This window comes from Dromiciops gliroides, chromosome 4 (assembly GCF_019393635.1).
Source record: "Dromiciops gliroides isolate mDroGli1 chromosome 4, mDroGli1.pri, whole genome shotgun sequence".
In the NCBI taxonomy this organism is placed as follows: Eukaryota; Metazoa; Chordata; class Mammalia; order Microbiotheria; family Microbiotheriidae; genus Dromiciops; species Dromiciops gliroides.
In genome coordinates, this window is record NC_057864.1 from 78541029 (window position 1) to 78563997 (window position 22969).

The 22969-nt window shown below is 40.6% G+C and overlaps 1 protein-coding gene across 1 annotated transcript in view; it reads right to left on the reverse strand.

Annotated features, from left to right (window-relative positions):
* NIBAN1 (niban apoptosis regulator 1) overlaps window positions 1-22204 on the reverse strand; it is a 206616-nt gene extending 184412 nt beyond the window's left edge. The window contains exon 1 of the mRNA XM_044005440.1: window positions 22034-22204. Within this exon, the coding sequence (XP_043861375.1) occupies window positions 22034-22088 (55 nt within the window). The 5' untranslated portion in view covers window positions 22089-22204. The remainder of the gene's footprint in view (window positions 1-22033) is intronic.
* Between the last annotated feature and the right edge of the window lie 765 nt (window positions 22205-22969).

Below are 22969 nucleotides of genomic sequence, written 5' to 3' on the forward strand. Positions count from 1 at the left end.
AAGAAGCTCTTCAGAGTCTGTGGCAGCCTTGGGAGAGGCCTCTGGCAGCAGGGCTTAGGGAATTTGGGGAAAATGAATCTTGGGGAACAAAGGTTCCCAGGAGTAGCTATTTTCAAGACAGTAACAGGTGTGTGATTCTTTTCAGGGACAGTGAGCAGGGAGTGGCTATTTTTACATACAGGTGTTCATAACCTGAAGGGTACTTGGATACCAGATACACAGTGCCTTCTGGAAGCTCGGAGCTAAAAAACCAAACCAACAAACAAAAAAAACCTTTCCCTCAGCATATTTATTCTTCTTTGTCCACAATTTTCTATTTGCTTAAAAATCATATCATGATTGGAATCTGATATTATGCTAGAGAAAAAAGGAAGGAAGGAAGGAAGGAAGGAAGGAAGGAAGGAAGGAAGGAAGGAAGGAAGGAAGGAAGGAAGGAAGGAAGGAAGGAAGGAAGGAAGGAAGGAAGGAAGGAAGGAAGGAAGGAAGGAAGGAAGGAAAGAGGAGGAGGAAGAGGGAAGGAAGGAAGGAGAGAAGGAAGGAAAAAAAAACGTGCATTTAAGCACCTAGTATGCACCAGACCATGTGAAAATATGATCTCATTTGATCTTCTAGACAACATTGAGAGGTATGTGCCATCATAATCCCCATGTTATGCTTAAGAAAACGGAGGCAAATAGAGGTTAAGCGACTTGCTATGGGTCACACAATTAGGGTCTGAGGTCATATTTTAATTCACATCTTCCTGACCCCAAGCATTCCATCCAACATTCTATCCCCTATGCCTCCTCGATGCCTGAATTATTAAATTTTGTAGCTGTAACTATTCTAGTCTAAAATTTAAATTAGGGTAATCAGTACTGTAAACTATATATAAACCTAACTAAAACTAAAAAACTTATAGACACAATGTATATCTTTTCTTTCTTTACAGACCTTTGATTTCATCAGTATAGGGAGCTCCTGAGGAGGGATTTCCTCTACCAATAAGATCAGCAACTTCTCTGCAATTTACAATCTTAAAACCTCTTGGGCACCAAGAGGCTAATGGATTTGCCCAGGATCACACAGAGCAAGTATTTGCCTGAAAGTAGGGCTTCCTGCCTCAGAAACTACCTTCCTAGGCACTGTATAATACTCTCTCTCAATATTTTTCATCTGATAATGGATTTCCATTTTTTAAATTCCTAACAATCACAAAAATCATGATAGCCATTCTATACTTTGTGGGTTTCTGATCAAACCCCATGACTTGGATTTGTCATAACTGAAAACAAAGATCAGCATCTCAAGAGTTATCAGGACCTTACTGCAAAAATTAATCCCCAATTACATGCTCACTGTTCCCAGCTTCCTTTCATCAACAAGGGGTGATCCAGCTTCTACTAGAAGACTTCTAATGAGAAAGAATCCACTTCCCCATGAAGAAACCCATTAAACTTAAAATTCAGGGACTTTTAATCTTTTTTTATGTCAAGGATCACTTGGAGAGTTTGGTGAAGCCAATGACCCCTTCTTAGAATGATTGTTTTAAAGCATAAAATGCATTGGATTAAAAAGGAAACCAATTATACTTAAAATTATTAAAATTTTCATAAAATAAGTTCACAAACCCCAGATTAACAACTCTTATTAAATGTAACTCTTTTTTAATGAAGAAATACAAAGGGGTACTATGAACACAATCATTTCTCAACGAGGGGTATGACTAGTATCAACTCTTCTATTAGAGTATCCTAGAACTTGATAATACCAAATAGAGACTAAGCATTTTCTCCAGTTCAAACAACTTAAATATTAGCTAGTTAATCCCAGAACAAATCTATAGATAAATACTATCACTAGTGTGAAAAGAAATAATTTATTCTGCCAATATCTGAAGTGCTACCTTTACACCTTTTGTTGCATCATTATTTGAGAAGGATACATTTACTATTTCTCTGCCTTTCTATATTTGCTTTTTTTTTTTTTTTTGGTAGGGCAATGGGGGTTAAGTGACTTGCCCAGGGTCACACAGCTAGTAAGTGTCAAGTGTTTGAGGCCAGATTTGAACTCGGGTCCTCCTGAATCCAAGGCCAGTGCTTTATCTACCACGCCACCTAGCTGCCCCCGCCTTTCTACATTTGACTGTGAGGGTTTTGTGCCCTAATACATGGTCAATTTTTGTGTATGTGCCATGTACCACTGAGAAAAAGGTATATTTCTTTCTATCCACATTTAATTTTCTCCAGAGGTCTATCATATCTAACTTTTCTAAAATTCTATTAACCTCTTTAATTTGTTTCTTATTTATTTTGTGGTTAGATTTATCTAGTTCTGAGAGGGGAAGGTTCAGATCCCCCACTAGTATAGTTTTGCTATCTCTTTCCTCTTATAACTCATTTAACTTCTCCTCTAAGAATTAGGATGCTATACCACTTGGTACATATATGTTTAGTATTGATATTACTTCATTGTCTATGGTACCTTTTAGCAAGATGTAGTTTCCTTCCTTATCTCTTTTAATTAGATCTATTTTTGCTTTTGCTTTGTCTGACATAAGGATTGCTACCCCTGCTTCTTTTACTTCAGCTGAAGCATAATATATTCTGCTCCAACCTTTTACCTTTACTCTGTGTGTATCTCTCTGCTTCAAATGCCTTTAAACCATTTGTATTCCACTAAAGATTATTTTAATTGCATTGTAAACTGGATTGGGGGTTGGAGGGAGTGGGATTCTTCAGAGCCCAGCTCCTAAATCCATATTCCCACCTCTTTTGACTCCAATAGGTATAAATTAGCATTATCCCCAACTATCCCTAGGTGCATTGTTGGTAGAGCTACAAATTGGTCCAGCCATTCTTGGATGCAATTTGGTTTATGATATCCCCATTTTTTAAAGGAGAAACTGAAAGTGGCAGATTGGTCAAGTCTACAGATAAAGTGCCAGATCTCAAACTATTCCATAAACACAAATCATCCAAATTTCTTGGTACTGGTTAAAAAATAGAGAGGCCATTCAGTGGATCAGATTATGTACCCATCACATGGAAACAAACAAATATGGTAGCATAATGTTAGTTAAAACCAAAGACCCTAGCTACTGGGGCTTTGACAAAAACTGCTGGGAAAACTGAAAAGCAATCTGTTTGGCAGAAATTTAATTTAAACCAACATATCAAAACCAAGATAAGCACCAAGTGGATTCATGACTTAAAGATAAAAGATCAAATTATAAATTAGAGAACCAAAGAAAAAATTCCTGTTTACTCTATGAATAGGGGAACAGTTTGTGGTCAAAGAAGAGAGAAGATCACAGAAGATAAAATGGACACTTTTGATGGCATAAAAATTTTTACATAGACAAATCCAATGCAACTGAAATTAGAAGAAAAACAATTTCAGAGGCAGGAGTGGGGAGCCTTTGGGGGTGGAGCCAAGATGGTGGAGGAAAGACATTAAATGCACAGAGCTCCTGATACAATTACCCCCAAAACAGCAATAAAAGAACCCCTGGAGCAGAAAAACCCACAAAAATATGGGCTGAGATTATTTTCCAGCCATAGACAGATTAAAGGGGGCCGTGCTGAGCTACTGGTAAAGTCCAACCCCGCAATCACGCTGACAGAGACCCCAGGCATGCCACACCAGAGGAACTCAACCCCCTAGTCTCCAAATCAGCTGCAGCACCAGTGTCTTCTGGAACTGAGCTTGTGGTCGGGTGAGAGGGCTGAACTGGGGGGGGGGGGGAAGGGGCAGGGGGAGCAGAGAAAGTGTAGGAGTGTCAGCAGGACCTAGGGAGGAATTTGGCTGGCCCACCCCAGCAGAGAACCAGGAAGAAATCCTGCAGGAGGCCCAGGTGGGGGAGGGACACAGGCTCATCAAAGCTAAGAACCACACCACAGAAAGTTTTGCTGGTTGGTTGTTTGGTAAGTAGGCTTGAGGTTATCTTTGGACCAGAGAACAAGCCAGATGAGAGAAAAACCTGCCCTCCCTCAATCCAAAACACCTGGGACCCTCTGAAGCTGGGGACAGTAGTGCAGCTCAGAAGCAGGGCCCCTATTGGGGAGTTAAAAGTCAAGTAAAAGATGGCAAGATGAGCAAGCAAAGATAGTTCAGAACTATAGACAATTTCTTCAGTGACAAGGAAGATCAAGGTGCACCCTCAGAAGAGGACAACAACCTCAGGGCCCCTACATCCAAAGCTTCCAGGAGTGGGGAGCCTTTGCATAAAGTTTCTCTGGTAAAGGATATCTAAGGAACTGATTAAAGTATATAAGAATTGGGGTCATTCCCTTATTGATAAATGGTCAAAGGATATGAACAGGTAGTTTTCAAGGAAAGAAAAATTTTCCAAATCAATAATAATTAGAGATAGGAAAATTAAAGCAATTCAGATCCCTCCTCATACCCATCAGATTAACAAAGTTAACAAAAAATGAAAGTGACAAATGCTGGAGGGGGAAGCTTCAGGAAAACAGACACATTGATGTACTTGTTGGTGAAGCTATGAACTGGTCCAGAAGTCCTTGGATGAAATTTGGAACTAAGCTTCCAGAGTTACTTAACTGTGAATACCCTTTGACCCAACAAATCCCACTACCAGACCTAAACCCCAAAGAGATCAAAGAGAGAGGAAAAGGTCCATATGTACAGAAATATTTCTAGTTATTCATTTTGTAGTAGGTACCCTATCAACTAGGAAATGGCTAAACAATTATGGTATAAGAATGGATATTATTATTTAGAAATCATGAAAAGCCATTTTAGATGAACCTGGGAAGTTTTGCATGGACTGAAGAAGAATACAATGAACCACATTCAAGGAACAATTATATAATAACTATGCAAAAGCAAACCACTTTGAAAGACTGAAGAATTCTTAAGAACAGTTGTTACAACTGCTGAACCATGATTCTAGAGATGACCAACCACAATTCCAGAGGACCAATGATAAAGTATGCCACCCAAATCCTAACAGAAAAGTGATGACCTTAAGAGATGCAGAAAAAGACATACATTTTTGGTCATGGCCAACATGTAGATTTGATTCATTTGACTACTTGACACAAGTGCTTGGGTTTTCTTTCTTTCTTTTTTTTTTTTTATCAATTGGTGGGAGAAATTGGGAAAGAGAGAAAGACTAGGGATAGGATTCCCAACACACATACACACACACCAAAATTTGAGAAGAGAACAGAAGGAAGGCCATAAGGAATCACAGCTTTGGAAATTACTTGTTGAATTTATTATATGCTTTAAAAGAAAAGCAAGCTCTACAAAACAGAGATTCACAGTTTCATGTGTAAGCCTCTCCTTCTGTTCCACATTGGATATGAAAATGTTCATTTTATTGTTGTTTGTTAATGTCCAAATAAAAAGGAAAAAAAGAAATAAGAAAATCTACAGAGAGGGCAGCCTCAGAATCAGGGCAACAACTCAGGTAATTTCTTATTTAAAGAGTTAAGATCAGGGGCAGCTAGATAGCACAGTGGATAAAGCACCTGCCCTGGATTCAGGAGTACCTGAGTTCAAATCCGGCCTCAGACACTTGACACTTACTAGCTGTGTGACCCTGGGCAAGTCACTTAACCCCCATTGCCCCACAAAAAAAAAAAAAAAAGAAAAGGACAGAAAAATGAATACCCAACCAATAGAGAATCATGAAAAAAAACTGGCATTTGAAGGGACTGGGATATTATTGTACAGTAGGAAATCAATGACTCGATCACAATAATTCACTGCACTAAGTACTGGGGGTAAAAATACAATTCTATTAGGGGGAGATAACATATACATATGTAATGGGGGAAGGGAAGGGAATAAACATTTATTCTACCATTTGCCATGCATTTTCTTATAAATATTATCTCATTCGATCCCCACAATAATCCTGAGAGGTGGATGCTATTATTACCCTCATTTTACAGTTGAAGAAACTGAGGCAAGTAAAAGTTACGTGACTTGCCCAGGGTCTCATAGCTAGTAAGCGTCTGAGACTGGGTTTGAACTCAGGTCTTCCTGACTACAGGCCCAGCACACGATCCAATGGGCCAACTAACTGCCTCTACATAAATATATGCAGCATAAATATCAGGATCATAATAATGACAATATCCAGCATTTATATAATGCTTTAAGGTTTACAAATAGCTTTGCAAATATTATCTCTATATCTTCATAACAACCCTGGGAAGCTGGTGCTGTTATTAACCTCATCTTACAGATAAGGAAACTGAGGCCATCAGAAGTTAAGTGATTCATCCAAGGGCAATAAAAAAATCTATTTACTGAGCATGTACTCTACTGCAGGAATGCAAAGATGGGTAGATAGACTAATCTCTGCCCTCAAAGAGCTAAAAGTCTACTAAGGGAACCAGAAAAGAATGAAATACAGAATGTGATTAAAACCATTTTTTTTTAAAGTACACAGTACCATCTGAGTTTAACAGGACAGAAAAATTCCACCAAGTAATAACTTACATGAGTGTACAGGGTGCTTTTTTTTTCAAAGCAGGTTTAAAGTGACTAAATTGTCTCATCTATCTATCACCACTGTCAAAATCCCAGCAAATCGGATTTATTATCCTTCCAGCCTTCTGAGGCGGATAAAATATAATTTTCCAAGTACAGAAGAGATTTGGAACATTTAAGATTCTGTTACATTTTCTCTGAGCCATTTTTATAAACTCCCTCAGCCAGCAGTTATGAATTTTTACCTCCCAGCTAATAGCTGTTTATATCCCTGGGTCTCCTGCTTTTTATAACATTCCCATTTGTTTACTTTCATTATAAACTGCATATTTGAATTGATCTTCACCTACTTAATCATTTTAATCAACATCAATTTCCATACATTTTCATCTTTTTATAAAGACTTGGCACTTCTGTCACTGTTGATAATAAAGTTTGGTATTTGATTCTAAATCTAAGCTTATGTCTACGTTACCAGCCATCTATTCATGTTTGAGCAGTTATTCAGTTTACTTGCTTGTTATCCACATTATGCTTCCACATATGTTATTTGTGTGTGGGTTTCACCATTTCTAGGATGTATTTGTGTTTGTGGTAATCATCTTCAAAGAAATAGCCTCTATTAGGTAGAAATTAGAATTTTGGATCTTTTCGCATTAATTACCCCAAAATTTTAGTTTACCTTTTTACTGACTCCTTCTAAAGTGTCATGGGTAGGCAAGTAATACTTTCAGCCCGATTAGAGTTCAGAGGGGGTTTTTTTTTGGTTTTTTGGTTTTTGTGGGGTTTTTTGGTGAGGCAATTGGAGTTAAGTGACTTGCCCAGGGTCACACAGCTAGTGATTGTCAAGTGTTTGAGGCTGGATTTGAACTCAGGTCCTGCTGAATCCAGGGCCAGTGCTTTATCCACTGTACCACCTAACTGCCCCAGTTCAGAGGTTTTTAACATTTTGGGGGTCATGGAATCCTTGGCACCCTAGTGAAGCCTATGTCTATAGAATGTTTTTGAAAATGCATAAATATATTTATGATTACAAAGGAAATCAGTTATAATGAAATAAAAATGTAAATTATTCCCATCCAAGTTCATGGATCCCTTGAAATCTATAAGAGTCCACGTTAAGGACTCTTGATACTAGATGAAATGGAAATCCACCTACAGCAGCTGGCTGTGGCCTTCATTGGCTTCTTTTTTAGAGATGATGGCAAATTTCCTACCATTCATGTCGTGTTTCGGACGCTACAGGTCCAAAGCACTGCTGACTGTATCATTCACTCATACCCCGAAGATAACAGCACATATTTTTCCCATTTTTCCAGGGTCTTACTGTCCTGCTGCTACCATAGTTAACTTCCCTGTAGAAAAGGAAAGGAAAGAACTCTCCACCTGATCCTGACCCTTTACATCATACCACTCCATTATGGTCATTTCCTGATTCCTTTTCTGATTAACAGGGTAGACTAACATTCTAGAAACAAGAATAGGAAAAGGGACTTTCATTAAATAAAGGGACTGAACAATAACTAGACTTTTCCAATCTAGTGTCAAGTGTCTGAGTTCAAATTTGAACTCAGGTCCTCCTGATTCCAGGGTGGGTGCTCTGTCCACTGCGCCACCTAGCTGCCCCAAATAACTAGACTTTTAACAAACACTAACTCTTATCTACATAAGAACATTTCTAAAATAGGATATATACCCATCAAAGGCAACCTACACCCTCTAATTCCCTAAAAGGATTAAACTAGGCTCTACTCCATGGGAAGTATCCTCTTCCATTGAGCTAGAGGCACTGAAAGCCTCCATTCAATTTGGATTCTCCTTTTAGATCTGTGAGAGAAACCCCAGTGATTCCTTGAGGAGAGTGGTCGGGAGGAATGGGATAGTGATTTAATTGCTCTTATGAATGTTATACCCAAAGCTATATTTTGAGATTCCTTTTTCTTATTCAAAATTCTTAAATATTCTATCTGAAATTGTCTTGGGACAGATAGTAACATCAGAGCATGGGGAACTATATTAGTTTCAGTATCTTTCTCCAAACTATAAATGGCTTATAGATTAATGTCAAATTAAATAAAACTGTCTTTGGCAGATCGGTGCCTTAAAAGTCTATAGTAGTTGGGGGCAGCTAGGTGGCGCAGTGGATAAAGCACTGGCCCTGGAGTCAGGAGGACCTGAGTTCAAATCCAGTCTCAGACACTTAACACTTACTAGCTGTGTGACCCTGGGCAAGTCACTTAACCCCAACTGCCTCACTAAAAAAAAAAAAAAAGAAAAAAAAGTCTATAGTAGTAGTATTAAGATTTTTTTCAACACTATCTGCGTAACCCTGAGCAAGTAACTTACCATTTCTTGGCCTCAGTTTCCACATCTGTAAAATGAAGGAGCAGAACTAAAAGATCTCTAAGGTCCCTTCCAGACCTAACCCTACAATACTGTGGATATGCTTGGCAGAGGCCTCATGGACTTGATAAAGAGGACTTCAGATTTGAACTTGAAGGAGACAGAGGAAAAATACCCAGATAAAGTTGTATAAACGAAGCCCACAAGTATGGTAGAGAAAGGAATACCAAGAAGGGGCTTTCTTGTGAGATGAAAAGGGAAGCCTTTTTGATAATGTCATCACTCAGAAAAGAAGAGAATCAAGAAGGAGATTCAATTCTAGATTCATTTGGACCGACAAGGAGGAACCTCATAGTGATTGCAGAAGTGATCCTAATCTTAATAGAAAGTGACTGTGGTGTTGTAGAGATTTTAATAGCAAAGGAAGGGAATGCTGACTACAGCAAACCCGTCGTCTAGGACATGCTTATTTCAGGAAGTATCCTGGAAATTTAAAAGATGGGATTTTATTTATGCCTAGAAACTCTACAGAGAAAGCAGCTTAGGAAGGATGGGAGATGCTAAAAAAAATGAAGTTCTCACCATGTAATCAGGAAAAAATCCCAGCGAGAAAGAAGAGGGAAAGATATCTAAAGAAACCGATATGATAAAGGAGAAAATTATCCAATGTGTTTGGATTTTCTTTGGAATATAAACCTAGCAGGGATATTGCTGGATCAAAGGGTATGTACAGTTCTATAGCCCTTTGGGCATAGTTCCAAATTGCTCTCCAGAATGGTTGGAGCACTTCACAACTCCACCAACAATGGACTAGCATCCCACTTTCCCATATCCCCTCCAACATGCAATATTTTCCATTTTTGTTATATTTGCCACTCTGTGTTCAGATTTTCAAAGGACATTTTAGTTCAGTTCCATTAAAGAAAGATTCATCAAGTGTCTTCTACAAACATGGTCCCCTATTACAGTACTAATACTATGTCATATCTGAGAGATAGCATAGTGTGGTGGAGGCATGGCATCAAATCTTGGTTCTTCAACTTGTTACCTGGTGTACCATTGGGCCAATCATTTAATTTCCCTGGCACTCAGTTTCTTCTCCTGTGAAATGGGGGAGTAGAACTAGACAACCTCAAAGGACCCTCCCAGATCTAGAGCTATGCTCCTATGATCTAGACAGTGTTCCAAGTTTCTTAAAGGTGCTACCAACAGAGCAAAGCTTTGGCAATGTCTCCAGTAGACTCTGTCATCTGAAAAACAGCTGAGCTAAGACTGGAGAATGATTACCACCAGAAGTTTAGTACCAATTGCAAGAGAGTTGCATTGCATTCAAGGGATTCATTTTAAAGTTGTTATATAAACCAAAAAAATTATAATCAAAATCGCCTTCCCTTTCAAATCCCTTACATCTCCTATACCATACAGTATGCATAATTTTATAGGCAAAATAAAGCAACAAGTAAGATGTGATTTGGGGGTGAAAAAATCTTCTCAAGAAGGTTTCTGAGTTTAAATCTACCCTCAGATGCTTACTAGTTGTGTGACCCTAGGCAAGTCACTTAACCCTGTTTGCCTCAGTTTCTTGGTCTGGAAAATGAGCTAGGGAAGGAAATGCAAACCACTCTAGTATTTCTGCCAAGAATGTCCCAGCAGCTAGATGGCCCAGTGGATAAAGCACCAGCCCTGAATTCAGGAGGACCTGAGTTCAAATCCTGCCTCAGACACTTGACACTTACTAGCTGTGTGACCCTGGGCAAGTTACTTAATCCTCATTGCCCCACAAAAAAAAAAAAAAATTTAAAAGAATATGTCAGGGCAGCTAGGTGGCACAGTGGATAGAGCACCGGCCCTGGAGTTAGGAGGACCTGAGTTCAAATCTGGCCTCAGACACTTAATACTTACTAGCTGTGTGACCCTGGGCAAGTCACTTAACCCCAATTGCCTCACTAAAAAAAAAAAAAGAATATGTCCCAGAGATATTGTAGAGTAATATTTGTATATTTGTTCTTGCTATAGCTTTATAATAAACATCGCTTCATAAAAAGTTACCCAATGTTAAGTGCTTATAAGGAACTGGAATATTTGTTACTGGTCCCCTAAGAATGGATAAGAAAAATGAATGGGTTAAACAATAAAGGCAAAAACATTTCATATGACAGTCCGTTTCCCCAGAATCCCTTTATCATCTTAAATCTCGTTCATCCTGTGCCCCTACATATGATTATAGGAAGGTTTGTTGGGAAAGGGAGAGAAGTCGGCCCAGGAGCTATAAATACTAAATAGGGAGTGGTTGACATAGGTTCTTCCAGGACCAAGGAAGGCAGATCTCCCAGACAGGCCTCTAAAGCTCTCTAGACGAAGCCAATTAACAAAATACATACCCAAAAGAGGGACAGCTTGAGAGTTGGAGGGCTTTTTTGTCCAAAGGAAGAGAAAGAAGGGGAAGAAGAGATCTTTTTGACACACAGTCTTATTCTGGGTCATCCCTGTACAATCTCACTGGCATGACAGACCATCTTCCTGACCCAGCACCAGAAGCAGTAGCATTGTTACTACTCTTCAAATGACCTCAAACCAAGCTTGCTTTTTTTTTTAAGTATTTGGGGACTCCCACGGTGGGGGAACTCACATAGTATATTTCCAAATAAATTTTTTTAATGTCTTTTTCTGGACTGGAGATCTACAGGTTTGAAAAAGTATATTAATGATCCTGTTTTTGTAGCTTTAACCTTCTCTCCTATCCTCACCATTCTCTCTCCTAAAAAAAAGAATACACAGTGATATGCAGTATAAAGAACACTTTCCAAAGTTGGCATGATTTTTTCTTATTGGCAGGAACTTGTCTGTCTCTTGTTAAAATGAATTTTCCACTTTCAAAAGAAAAAATCTGCATTGCATTTAAAGTTGTTGGGCTCTGTGTGTGTGTTTAAATTGGGATGGTCATCTCATGAACTATTAAAATTTTAGCAATCGCGGCCTACTTATAACTCATATGTTTTCATCAAAGTGTAGCAGATACACTTATCTCTTTGTATTTTTCACCTCTTCGACACAATAGACTTCGACCCCTCCCCTCATTCACAAATTGTTAAGTATCACTTATAATGAGAATATAATAGATGACAATATTATCATGCTTATATCAGGTCACATGTACCATGTACCTTTGAGTACTGTTATTTATTTGCTATTTTTGTTTGGTTTTTTATTTATTTTGCCAGTTTCGCTGGCAAAAAAAAAAAAAGAAATTTCCAAGCTAGAGAATGAAATGACAGCAGCATTCTGTCTACATAATTATCATATAGCAACTTTTAAAATTAGATTTAGAAGAAAATATTTCCATCGGCTTGGCTCAACTAGGGGAGCTGTCAGAAGAATGTTGCCCTTTATATCTTTAGATCATCCAATTTACACCTTCCCAGAGTTTTCAATGGAGGAAAAGTAAAGTCTGTTTCCTAGTCTATAGCAAATGAATCAGTGCTGTCAGTCTCACGGTTCCCACAGTATTAATCATTCTCTTGACTTATGCAATTTGGCCTTCTTAACTGCTTCCATTGGACTAACTTACTATCTCTCTCTCTCTCTCTCTCTCTCTCTCTCTCTCTCTCTCTCTCTCTCTAAGAAATTTATTGAGGTTGGCACTGGAACCCACCAGAGTGGAGCAGTGGAAGATGGCTGAGTCCCATCCCAAACCTCTTGGCATAGAGTCTCTATCCCCTTTATAAGTTCAGGATACTCTCCTTTCATTAAGGCAAGAAGGCTAAATAAATAGGTATTGCGATGTCCTTGGTAACTCAATCTAAGGATTTGGGGGTTTCCTTGAGAGACCCTAACCTAAAAGGATGGGGGGGAGGGCTAGAGCTGTGATTTAATGAGACAGGGAACTTTCAAGGTAAAGAAACTCCTACCAATGGAGGTCTGCACCTTTTCTACAATGTATAGTCTTAGAGTTACCTAGAACATTCAGTCCACAACTCCAGAACCAGATTAAAACATAATTGGGGTGGGGCAGCTAGGTGGCACAGTGGATAGAGCACTGGCCTTGGAGTCAAGAGGGCCTGAGTTCAAATCTAACTTCAGCCACTTGACACTTACCAGCTGTGTGACCCTGGGCAAGTCACTTAACCCCAATTGCCTAAAAATAAATAAATAAATAAAAATAATTGGGGGGGGGGCAGCTAGGTGGCACAGTGGATAGAGCACTGGCCTTGGAGTCAGGAGGACCTGAGTTCAAATCCAGCTTCAGCCACTTGACACTTACCAGCTATGTGACCCTGGGCAAGTCACTTAACCCCAATTGCCTAAAAATAAATAAATAAATAAAAATAATTGGGGGGGGCAGCTAGGTGGCACAGTGGATAAAGCACTGGCCCTGGATTCAGGAAGAACTGAGTTCAAATCTGGCCTCAGACACTTGACACTTACTAGCTGTGTGATCCTGGGCAAGTCACTTAACCCTCATTGCCCTACAAAAAAACCCCCAAAAAACAAAAAACATAATTGGGAAGCATTTCACAACATTTTTTAGAAAAAATACAACATTGGGGGCAGCTAGATGGCACAGTGGTTAAAGCGCTGGCCCTGGATTCAGGATTACCTGAGTTCAAATCTGGCCTCAGACACTTAACACTTACTAGCTGTGTGACCCTGGGCAAGTCACTTAACCCCCATTGCCCCACAAAAAAAAAAAAAGAAAAAGAAAAAAAGAAAAAAAAATACAACATTGTTGTTCAAACATTCAATCATGCCTGCCTCTATGTGACCCCACAAAAATTGTGGAGCTGTTCGCTATTTCCTTCTCTAGTGTGTCCCCATTTTACGGATGAGGAACCCAGGAAAACGGGTTGATTTGCCCAGGGTCACACAAAAATAAAATAGAACACAAATAATGTTAATATGTGATTTTCTAAGCTAATATGTGTCCAGCAGGGATTCTTGGGTAGCATTTAGCGGCCTAGGTTTATATTTGAGTTTGACATCACTGACCTAGAAAACTGAGAAATTAAATGATTTGCTTGAGGTCACACAGCCAGTGTGTCCAAGGCAGGTTTTGAACCTGGGTTATCTTGACTTCAGAACAACTTTCTAACCATTTACTACACTGTCATGTACACAAAAACAGAATTAGCTCTAAGCCCTTCTTCACTGTAGCAGTTACCATCCTTCAAGAGTTTTCCTCATTCCAAATTTCCACTGGCTTCATCAGTATCTCATTATGCACAAAGACAAAGCAAGAATGAAAAATAGCAGGTTGGAAATCGGTACAGGATGTTCCAAAAGTTTTAGTGTAGCTTTAAGCTTTAACAAGCTTATATTTAATAATATTGAGTTTATACATACATAGATATATACATACATATACACACACATATATATGTATGTATATAGGAGGCAACTAAGTGGCATAGTGGATAGAATACCAGGCCTGGAGTCAGGAAGTCTCCTCTTTCTGAATACAAAACTGGCCTCAGACACTTATTAGCTATGTGACCATGGGCAGGTCACTTAATCATGTTTGCCGCAGTTTCCTCATCTGTAAAATGAGCTAGAGAAGGAAATGGCAAATTTACTCCAGTATCTTTGCCAAGAAAACCCCAAATGGGGTCACAAAGAGTTGGACATGACTGAAATGACTGAACAATAACACAATATTTAATAGTATATATGATATTTATTTAATTATATTATATTATATTGTACATATTTGTTTATCAGTTTATCTTACTTCCCTTTCCTCTCCTCCTTCACTTCCACTCAGTCTTGGGCAGTTCCAAGTTTCAGGACCATCCCAGACTGGTAGTGGAGGCCCTCCCCATGGTAGTTAGGACAGATCTCCCAAGTCTATATGCACACACACATTCTGAGGAAATCACAGGAACCTAAACCGAGAGCTGAATCAGAAGTCATCTAGAGGGGCAGCTAGGTGGCGCAGTGGATAGAGCACTGGCCCTGGAGTCAGGAGGACGTGAGTTCAAATCCGGCCTCAGATACTTAACACTTACTAGCTATGTGACCTTGGGCAAGTCACTTCACCCCAATTGCCTCACCAAAAAAAAAAAAAAGAAGTCATCTAGTACAATCCCTTAAAATTACAGATAAGAAAACTGAAGCCCAAAGAAATTACATGATTTTCCCAACATTGCCCAACTAGCAAGAGGGTGATGGGATTTAGACCTATGTCTTCTGATTCCATATCCTGCGCTCTTTCCACTCCTCCTGGTTCTCCAAACCCTAACTTTCTCCTCCCTCAGACGTAGATGTTCAGACTAGGCTCTTTGTGTCATAACGTCATAGAGCTAGAACTGTAAGGGGACTTAGTATCTAGTCTAATGCCCTCATTTTACACATGAGGCCTAGAGAGGTTAGTGCTTTGGGTCACAGAGGTAATAAGAAGCAGAGACAAAATTGGAACTCAGGTCCTCTGAATTCAAAGGGCTCAGTCCCATCACAATACAGTAGGTACCCCTGAGGCAACGACTTCATTCTTACAGTGATGCAGAAAATCACACATAGCCTCTGATCTTGTCTATCTCAAACAGACCCTGGCCTTGCTGTATTGCAAGCTGCAGCTATAGCTTGTAATCTCTGCTTTCCGATCTTGTCTGTCTCAGACAGGCTCTGGCCTTGAGGTACCCCAGCTGCAACGCCAAGCCTCCCTTAAACACTGACCTCATCTTCGTTTGATAAACTTGCCTACTCCTACCACACCTACTCCTTTTGTATATAACCAGGTGGGTTACAAGACTGGGCTGCTCATTGTTGGAGGATTGAAACCCCCTTTGGGCCCACACATAATAAACTCTCTCTCTCTTTCTACCTCGAGTACCTGGCTGAGTTTTTTCTGTGTCAACTGTTTTCTGTGTCAAACTCCTCACCCTTTGAATAGAAACTTCTTGAGAGCAGTGACTATTAGCTTTGGTCTTTTAGGAATGGTGAATGCCTATTAGATGGGCATGCTGTGGAGCTCAGATTATAGCTAACATTTATAAAGCACCTTCATGTTTGCAAAGAACTTTACAAATATTATCTCATGTGTTCCCCACAGTAGCCCTGGGAAGTGGGTGCTATTATTATCTCCGTTTCATAAATGAGGAAACTGAGGCAGGCAGAGGTGAAGTAATTTGCCCTACTAGATAGGTATGCTTATGTGGCTCAGATAATAACTAGAATTTATGTAGTACTTTCAACTTTGCAAAATGTTTTACAAATATTATCTCATTTGATAATAATAGCTAACGTTTATATGGGGTTTATTATGTGCCAGGCTCCATGCTAAATGCTTTACAATTATTAGCTCATTTGCTCCTCACAACAATCCTGGAAAGTAGGCACTATTATTATCATCCCCATTTTACATGGGGAAACTGAGGTAGACAACGGTGAAGTAGCTGAGCCACCAAGAAGTTATGAACATTGGAATGGCACCCCTACTGGAGAGATACTTTAGGGAAGCTCCGCTATGAGGAGAAAGCATGTGATTTAGAGACCATGTGACTTTAGTGTCCCGTAAGTTACATCTATAGAACCACCTGTGGGACTTGTCGATCAGAGCTACCAGCCAATTAGCTTGGAGCTGTGTGTGTGTGTGTGTGGACGGCCCTGTTTCCTGTTGGAGAGGAGGCTTCTGGGAGGAGGAAGGGCTGAGCAGGCTCTCTTTCACCCAGGACCTCGGTTTGAGTGGAGCTGAGATGCTGGCTCCCTGAGATAGATAGATGAAAGAATCTTGGCCTCTTTCTCTCTCCTCACCAAATTCTTATGCTCCTTAATAAATACTTAAAAGTCTAAACTCTTGCTAAAGCTTATAATTTATGGCGACCACTCATTAGATTTTTAGACAGTCTAGCTAGAATTTTAGCCCCTTACAGATAGCAACTTTACAAAGTCAAATGACTTCTCCAAGATAAACACTAATTGATGGCAGAGCTAGAAACAGGAGCCAGTTTTTTGTTTTTGTTTTTATTTTCATTTTTTTTGTTGTTGTCAGTTTCTACCACTCAGCCCAGAAGCTTTGCTGGCAGTTTGGCAATTGGTTGATGTTCTCCCCCAAGGGACATTCCACAAAGGGCAGCAACACTAATACCTCATCATTTTCTGACCCAGTACTTTAATTATCCAAGGAAGAGCAAGCTGTTGGTACTTTCATTTCCTTTCTGTTTCATTTTTTAAAATACGGTGCCAACAAAAAAAGGAAATAAAGCTATTGCTAACACAGGAAAGTGATTCTTTTAGAAACTACCATATGGTTTTAGGCAGCTCCCAAAATTAAAAAAAAAAAAGACTGTAGCTGTTGACCTGGCCTCTGCAACATTTTTGTAACAGTGATTCTGCACAAAAGAAAATGCCATAGGCCGACCAAGGTGCATCATGTAGCTTGTCTTCTGTTAAAGGGACTCTGATGTGCTCGTGCTAAAAATAGCCTTGAAAACCCAGAATCAAAATCGTCCCTGGGTGATTACTCTTAGGACTTGTTCCATGGCAGGAAGTTACAAAAAGTGATTTGGAAAAGATCAGTGAGGGGCTAGGGGACAGCGTGAGGGAACTAAAGGACTGATAACAAAACCTCACATTTCTAAGGCCCCCTTTTACACAGGGATTTGAGAGACCTTAGAAAAGAATGAAGTATCCTAATGTCTATATGAGAGAGCTCCTAATTATTACAAAAATTTAGAACAGGCCAGAGGCAGCTAGGTGGCTCAGTGAATAGAGTGCTATACCTGAAGTAAGGAAGACTCCTCTTCCTGTGTTCAAATCTGACCTCAGATTTGATGATAGCTGGGTGACCCTGGGCAAGTCACTGAACCCTCTTTGCCTCAATTTCCTCCACAGCTAGTGTCTGAGGCCAGATTTGAACTCAGGTCTTCCTGACACTAGCTGTGTGATCCTGGACAAGTCACTTAACCCTGTTTGCCTCAGGTTCTTCATTTGTGAAATGAGCTAGAGAAGGAAATAACAAACCACTCCAGTATCTTTGACAAGAAAACCCTGAATGGGGTCATAAAGAGTCAGACATGACTGAAAAATAACTGAATAAGATAAAAAGGACAAGCCAATAGAATCAAAGAAGGAATGACTTGACCAAGAGAAAAAAAAAAGATCCACACTTACATATAAAGGTACATACAACTGAAATCCCACAACCCCCTCCTCATTTCTTTACTTGACTTACGTATCCATATCACTGAGAAAGTGTAAAAGCTTTAGACATTTTTAAAATGAAAAATAAAGCTATTAACCCTCATTCAAATACATGAAACATCATTTTTGTTCTTTATGTGGAGCAGAGGACTCTAAATTTTAGTCCTACCTTAGAGAAAGGTTAGTATCTCAGCAACAGAGATCTAGAAAAGAAATCCAGTGGTTATCTTAACCTCTTCATTTTAGTGAAAAATGAATTGAGGACCAGAGGAATTAAAGTGACTTACCTAAGGTCATACAGGTTACAAGTGACAGAGCCAGTATTTTTAATTCCAACTACAGCCCATTGCCATTATACAACACTGCCTTTCAAATCAAGAACCTCACTGGCAGCTGTGTAATGAGAAATCAGTCATAGATTTGTACTTAAGCTTTACCTTAGACTGCACATCATCCTGTAAACTGTTCTGTCAACAATTAAACAAAAGCTTTACATGCCCATCAGGTGTCTTATACAAGGAGGGAGTTGACCAATTCAGAAATATAAATGAATGTACAATCATGTGGTGCTTATTTGTTTATGCACCATCTATAAATCATATAAAATATTTTAATAACCTTTTTGATACCCTTTTTGGGGAGAAGGGGAATGAAAGACCAATAGTATCATAAGAAGTAGCAATTCATTTTCTCCTTTGGCATTTGGTCTTTCTCTTCCCTTTTCCCCTACCATGCATATCTTTGCAAAAGATCTACCCAATAAAGGGTTCTGGGACAAATGGGAGGGGACTGGGGACCCTAACCACTGTTTGAGTCAACAAGCATATAGTATTTCTGTATGCAAAGCACAATATTGTGCTTTAGAGTATGTAATTATTTTAATTTTATATGAGGCCTCATATTTTGACTGCAATAATATGTAGTGGAGACAGCTAGGTGGCTAAGTGGATAGAGTGCTGGGACTGGAGTCAGGAAGATATAAGTTCAAATCTGGCCTCAGAAACTTATAAGCTATGTGACCCTGGGCAAGTCACTGAACCCTATCTGCCTCAATTTCCTCATCTGTAAAATGAGCTGGGGAAGAAAATGGCAAACCACTCTAGCACCTTTGCCAAGAAAACCCCAAGGACAGTATTGGTTTGTTATGGTCCACAGGGTCCTGAAGAGTTGGGCACAACTGAACAACAACAACAAAATGTGTGCAGTGATCTGGCAATAGCTAACTTTGCAGAATGTCAACCCTATTTCAAGTAAATAATAACAGTTGATGTTAGGATGATAATTTACAATCCACAAAGCATATTTCATATATTATCTCATTTTATTATCTAAACAATCCCATCCTTTGGATGAAGAAACTAATGCTCAGAGATATTGTGTGCAGCCCAAGGTCACACAGCTAACAAGTAGCAGAGCAGCAAATTCAGCATTCTTTTCTGTGAACAACAGCTCCCTCCCTAATAATAGCTCACTTTTATGTAGCACTTTGAGGTTTCCAGCATACTTTTCTCACAGCAACTATGTATAGTAAATACCACAAGTATCACAATCCCCATTTTATAAATTAGAAAGCTGAGGGAGATTAAGTTCCTTGCCGTGGGTCACGTAGTTAGGAAATGTCAGAGCTGGAATTTGAACCCAACACCCTCTAACCAGTACTCTTTTCCATTAACAATTCTGGACTTTAAATAACAATTATAATATGGTGAATAGATAACATACTGGATTTTAATTAAGGCAGATTGGGGTTCAAATCCAACTTGGAACACAAGCATAAGCTTATGCTAGTCATATAATATCTGACTCTCAGTTTCCTCATCTGTAGAATATGAATAGAGGGTAGAATGGTGGGCCTAGAGTCAAGGAAGGCTCATCTTCCTAAGGTCAAATCTGGCCTCAGGCTTTATGAGCTAAGTGACCCTGGACAAGTCATTTAACCCTTTCTGCATCAGTTCCTCATCTGTAAAATGAGCTGGAGTTGGAAATGGCATATCACTTTAGTATCTTTGCCAAGAAAACCCCAAATGGTGTCACAAGAGTTAGACAGGACTGAAAATGACTGATAGGGTAAAGTGCTATGTAAATGTCAGCTATTATTCTATTCTAGCTAGAGGCACATCTAATCTTTCCTGAGATATTCTTCCAAAATTTAAAGCCATAACATACTTTTTCTAACAAATAAACATTAGCCTCTCCTCACAGTTTTGATTTAAATCTGTCCACCCCCCCTTCCTAACAATATTATGATTGTTCTATTTCTTTTGTTGATATAAATAAATCACTCATCTTTTCTCCATCTTATAAGCAATGGGATGAAATTAACGTTTCAAGGAAAGGCCAAGTCTTGTCCGCTTGTCAAAAGTAATTTACGCTCCCCTTCTTTCTCTAAAAGTTGACATAATGGTGGTTCCCGTTCTGTGGAATTACCTTGCTTTGCACACAACAGGCTCTTAATAAATGGTTGTTGAATTGGTTTTTGAGCTTAAAAAATAATCAACTATCTCAATCCTTCATTAGATTGTGAGCTGAAGAGGGCAGAGACTGTCTTTTGGCTCTTTTAGTATCTCCTGCACTTAGCACAATACCTGGCACATCGTAGGCACTTAATAAATGTTTATTGACTGACTGACTTCCTTAAAGTGCTGTGGATTGACCTTTTTCGAAGACTCTTAATCGTTCTGTGCCTAACATGAATATGGGAAAAGAACTAACTAAACATTTTCTTCTTAAGAGATGTAAAAGTCTTTTTTTTTTTCTGGAAGACAGGGTAAAGTGTCAGAAGTAAGAATCAGTTACAATCCGGGCTTTTCCTAAAGAGGACTAGGGTAAATAACAGGGTTTGTTTCTTTTCCTACTCTCACTTGATAGAAAAAATTTCTGAGACCAAAAATATTAACTTCAGTTTTAACATGAAGATTGTTTATTTAATACCTCTTCCTTTGAGGATGCTCCTACAATACCCAAAAAGGAGAACGGGAATGACTTCGGTCAAACACTTTCTGCTTGGTTCGGTTTTGTTATTTTAGCAAAATCTTTCCAGAACCACATTCTCGCGTCCAGAGTTTACAAAATTCTCACAAACACAGCTTCTCCAAATCTATAAACTTTTGCAACGGTTGCAAAAGAGGAGAGTGTTCTTCTTCTGCTTTCTGGCGCAAGGAAAGGAACATTTCAAACCTGGGAAAGTAAAGACTGCCTTTTTTCTACCTCGGAGGAAACAAACCTACCAGCGCTAATAGGAAAACGAACCTTAGAGAGAAGGGGATGCTGTTTTTATGTTGAGGATTCCCGAGAACCTCTTGGAGGAAAAACGGTACTCCCCTGCTCTCTCCCAGCCAAAGCAAGCAGGCTCGACCTGTCTCAGCGCCAGGACACGTCGGGCAGTGCCCGGGCACCGGAGAGATGGCTCTCAGAGAAAAGCGTTAGACACAGAGCTTCTAGGGCAGGGGGCAGGGGCGAGTGGAGGGGCAGGGGCAGCGACAGGGCAGGGGACAGGGGCAGGGGGCAAGAGCAAGGGCAGGGACAGCGACAGCGGCAGGACAAGGGGCAGGGGCAGGAGCTGGGCAGCAGCAGGGCAGAGGGTAGGGCCAGGAGCAGGGGCACCGGTAGGGCTGGAAACAGTGGCAGGAGCAGAGGCAGGGACAGCGACCGGGCAGGAGCAAGGGCAGTCCGCTCCCTCGCACCTGCGGCTCCTCTTGCAACTTTTCTCCCTTAAAATCGTCGCCTATCGCTACCCACATCATTTCGATTTCTCTCTCTTGCCTCCAGCGCAGGCTTCTATGATGCCCATAAGGGAATCCAAGAAAGACCCCGGCCAACACCCCTGGCTCCACCTAGCATCAGGGCCGATCTGAGAATCCCTATACACCCAACCCAGGCGGGGGGCGGGGGAGGGGGGGGAGAAGGGGAGGGGGAGTTAAGAACGCCAAGTGGGAAGATCCCCTAGCCAAGCTGGGGATGAGGGATTCAAGAGGCAGCGCCCCATCCCCGAGTCCTGCACCAGCCTCCTGGGGCTGGGACTGAACCCAGATGGGTCAGGAGTTGGCTCGGGAGTCGGAGCCTAGAAAGCTCTGTCCTCCCGGGGAAAGAGTCTCTCGGAGCGTACCTTGGATATAAGTGCATTTGCTCTCATCCAGCTGGCTGGAGGCAGATCCGCCCATGGTGCCGGGGCTGCTGCTGCTGAGGTTGCGGCTTCTGGGCTTGTCGCTGCTGGGACGGCCTCGGAGGCTGCTGCGGACTATCTCTCCTCTGCTCGGACTCACTGCTGCTTCCCAAGCTTTCACCCCACCCCGGGGCGGGACAGGCGGCTCCCACTGAGCAAGCAGTTCCCCCTGGAGTCACCGCCGCACGCCCAGCAGCAGCCAAACAACTGTAGATTGGTGGCTTCTTGGTGCGTGGCTGCGACCCAGTATTGGGCTTTGGGTTTTCTCCCCTCTGTTTCTTCAATTAAAATGTAAACTTCCTCCAAGAGGCGCCGCCTTCTCAGACGCCTCCTTCTGGTCCTCGCCCCCTGGCCGAGTGAGGCAAGCGGGCTGGCCTTTTTCTCTTTCAAATTCGCAGCTCAGAGACTCTATAGATAGTTCTCTCTCCAGGCTCTGAACTTTGTCATTCTCCCTACGCATCTCTTCTCGAAGTAGTAGGTACTTCTTACAAAGTCCAGAGCCTTTTTTTTTCCCCATCAGGGAAAGTAAAACTTTACAACTTCGGGAGAACTGTGGGGGCTTCCCATTCCTATATGAGCTTAGGTGGAAGGTCATGAAAGTGTTTCATTGATTTATTCAGCAGGTCAAATAGTTATTTACAAAAAATAAAATAAAATAAAAAAACCCAGGGGCAGCTAGGTGGCATAGTGGATAAAGCACTGGCCCTGGATTCAGGAGGACCTGAGTTCAAATCTGGCCTCAGAAACTTGACACTTACTAGCTGTGTGACCCTGGGCAAGTCGCTTAACCCTCATTGCCCCGGAAAAAAATAATCGATATTTACTCCAGAAACTGCCACCCTCTTCCATGCTCATCTCCTAGCCTCTTTTCCTTTCAAA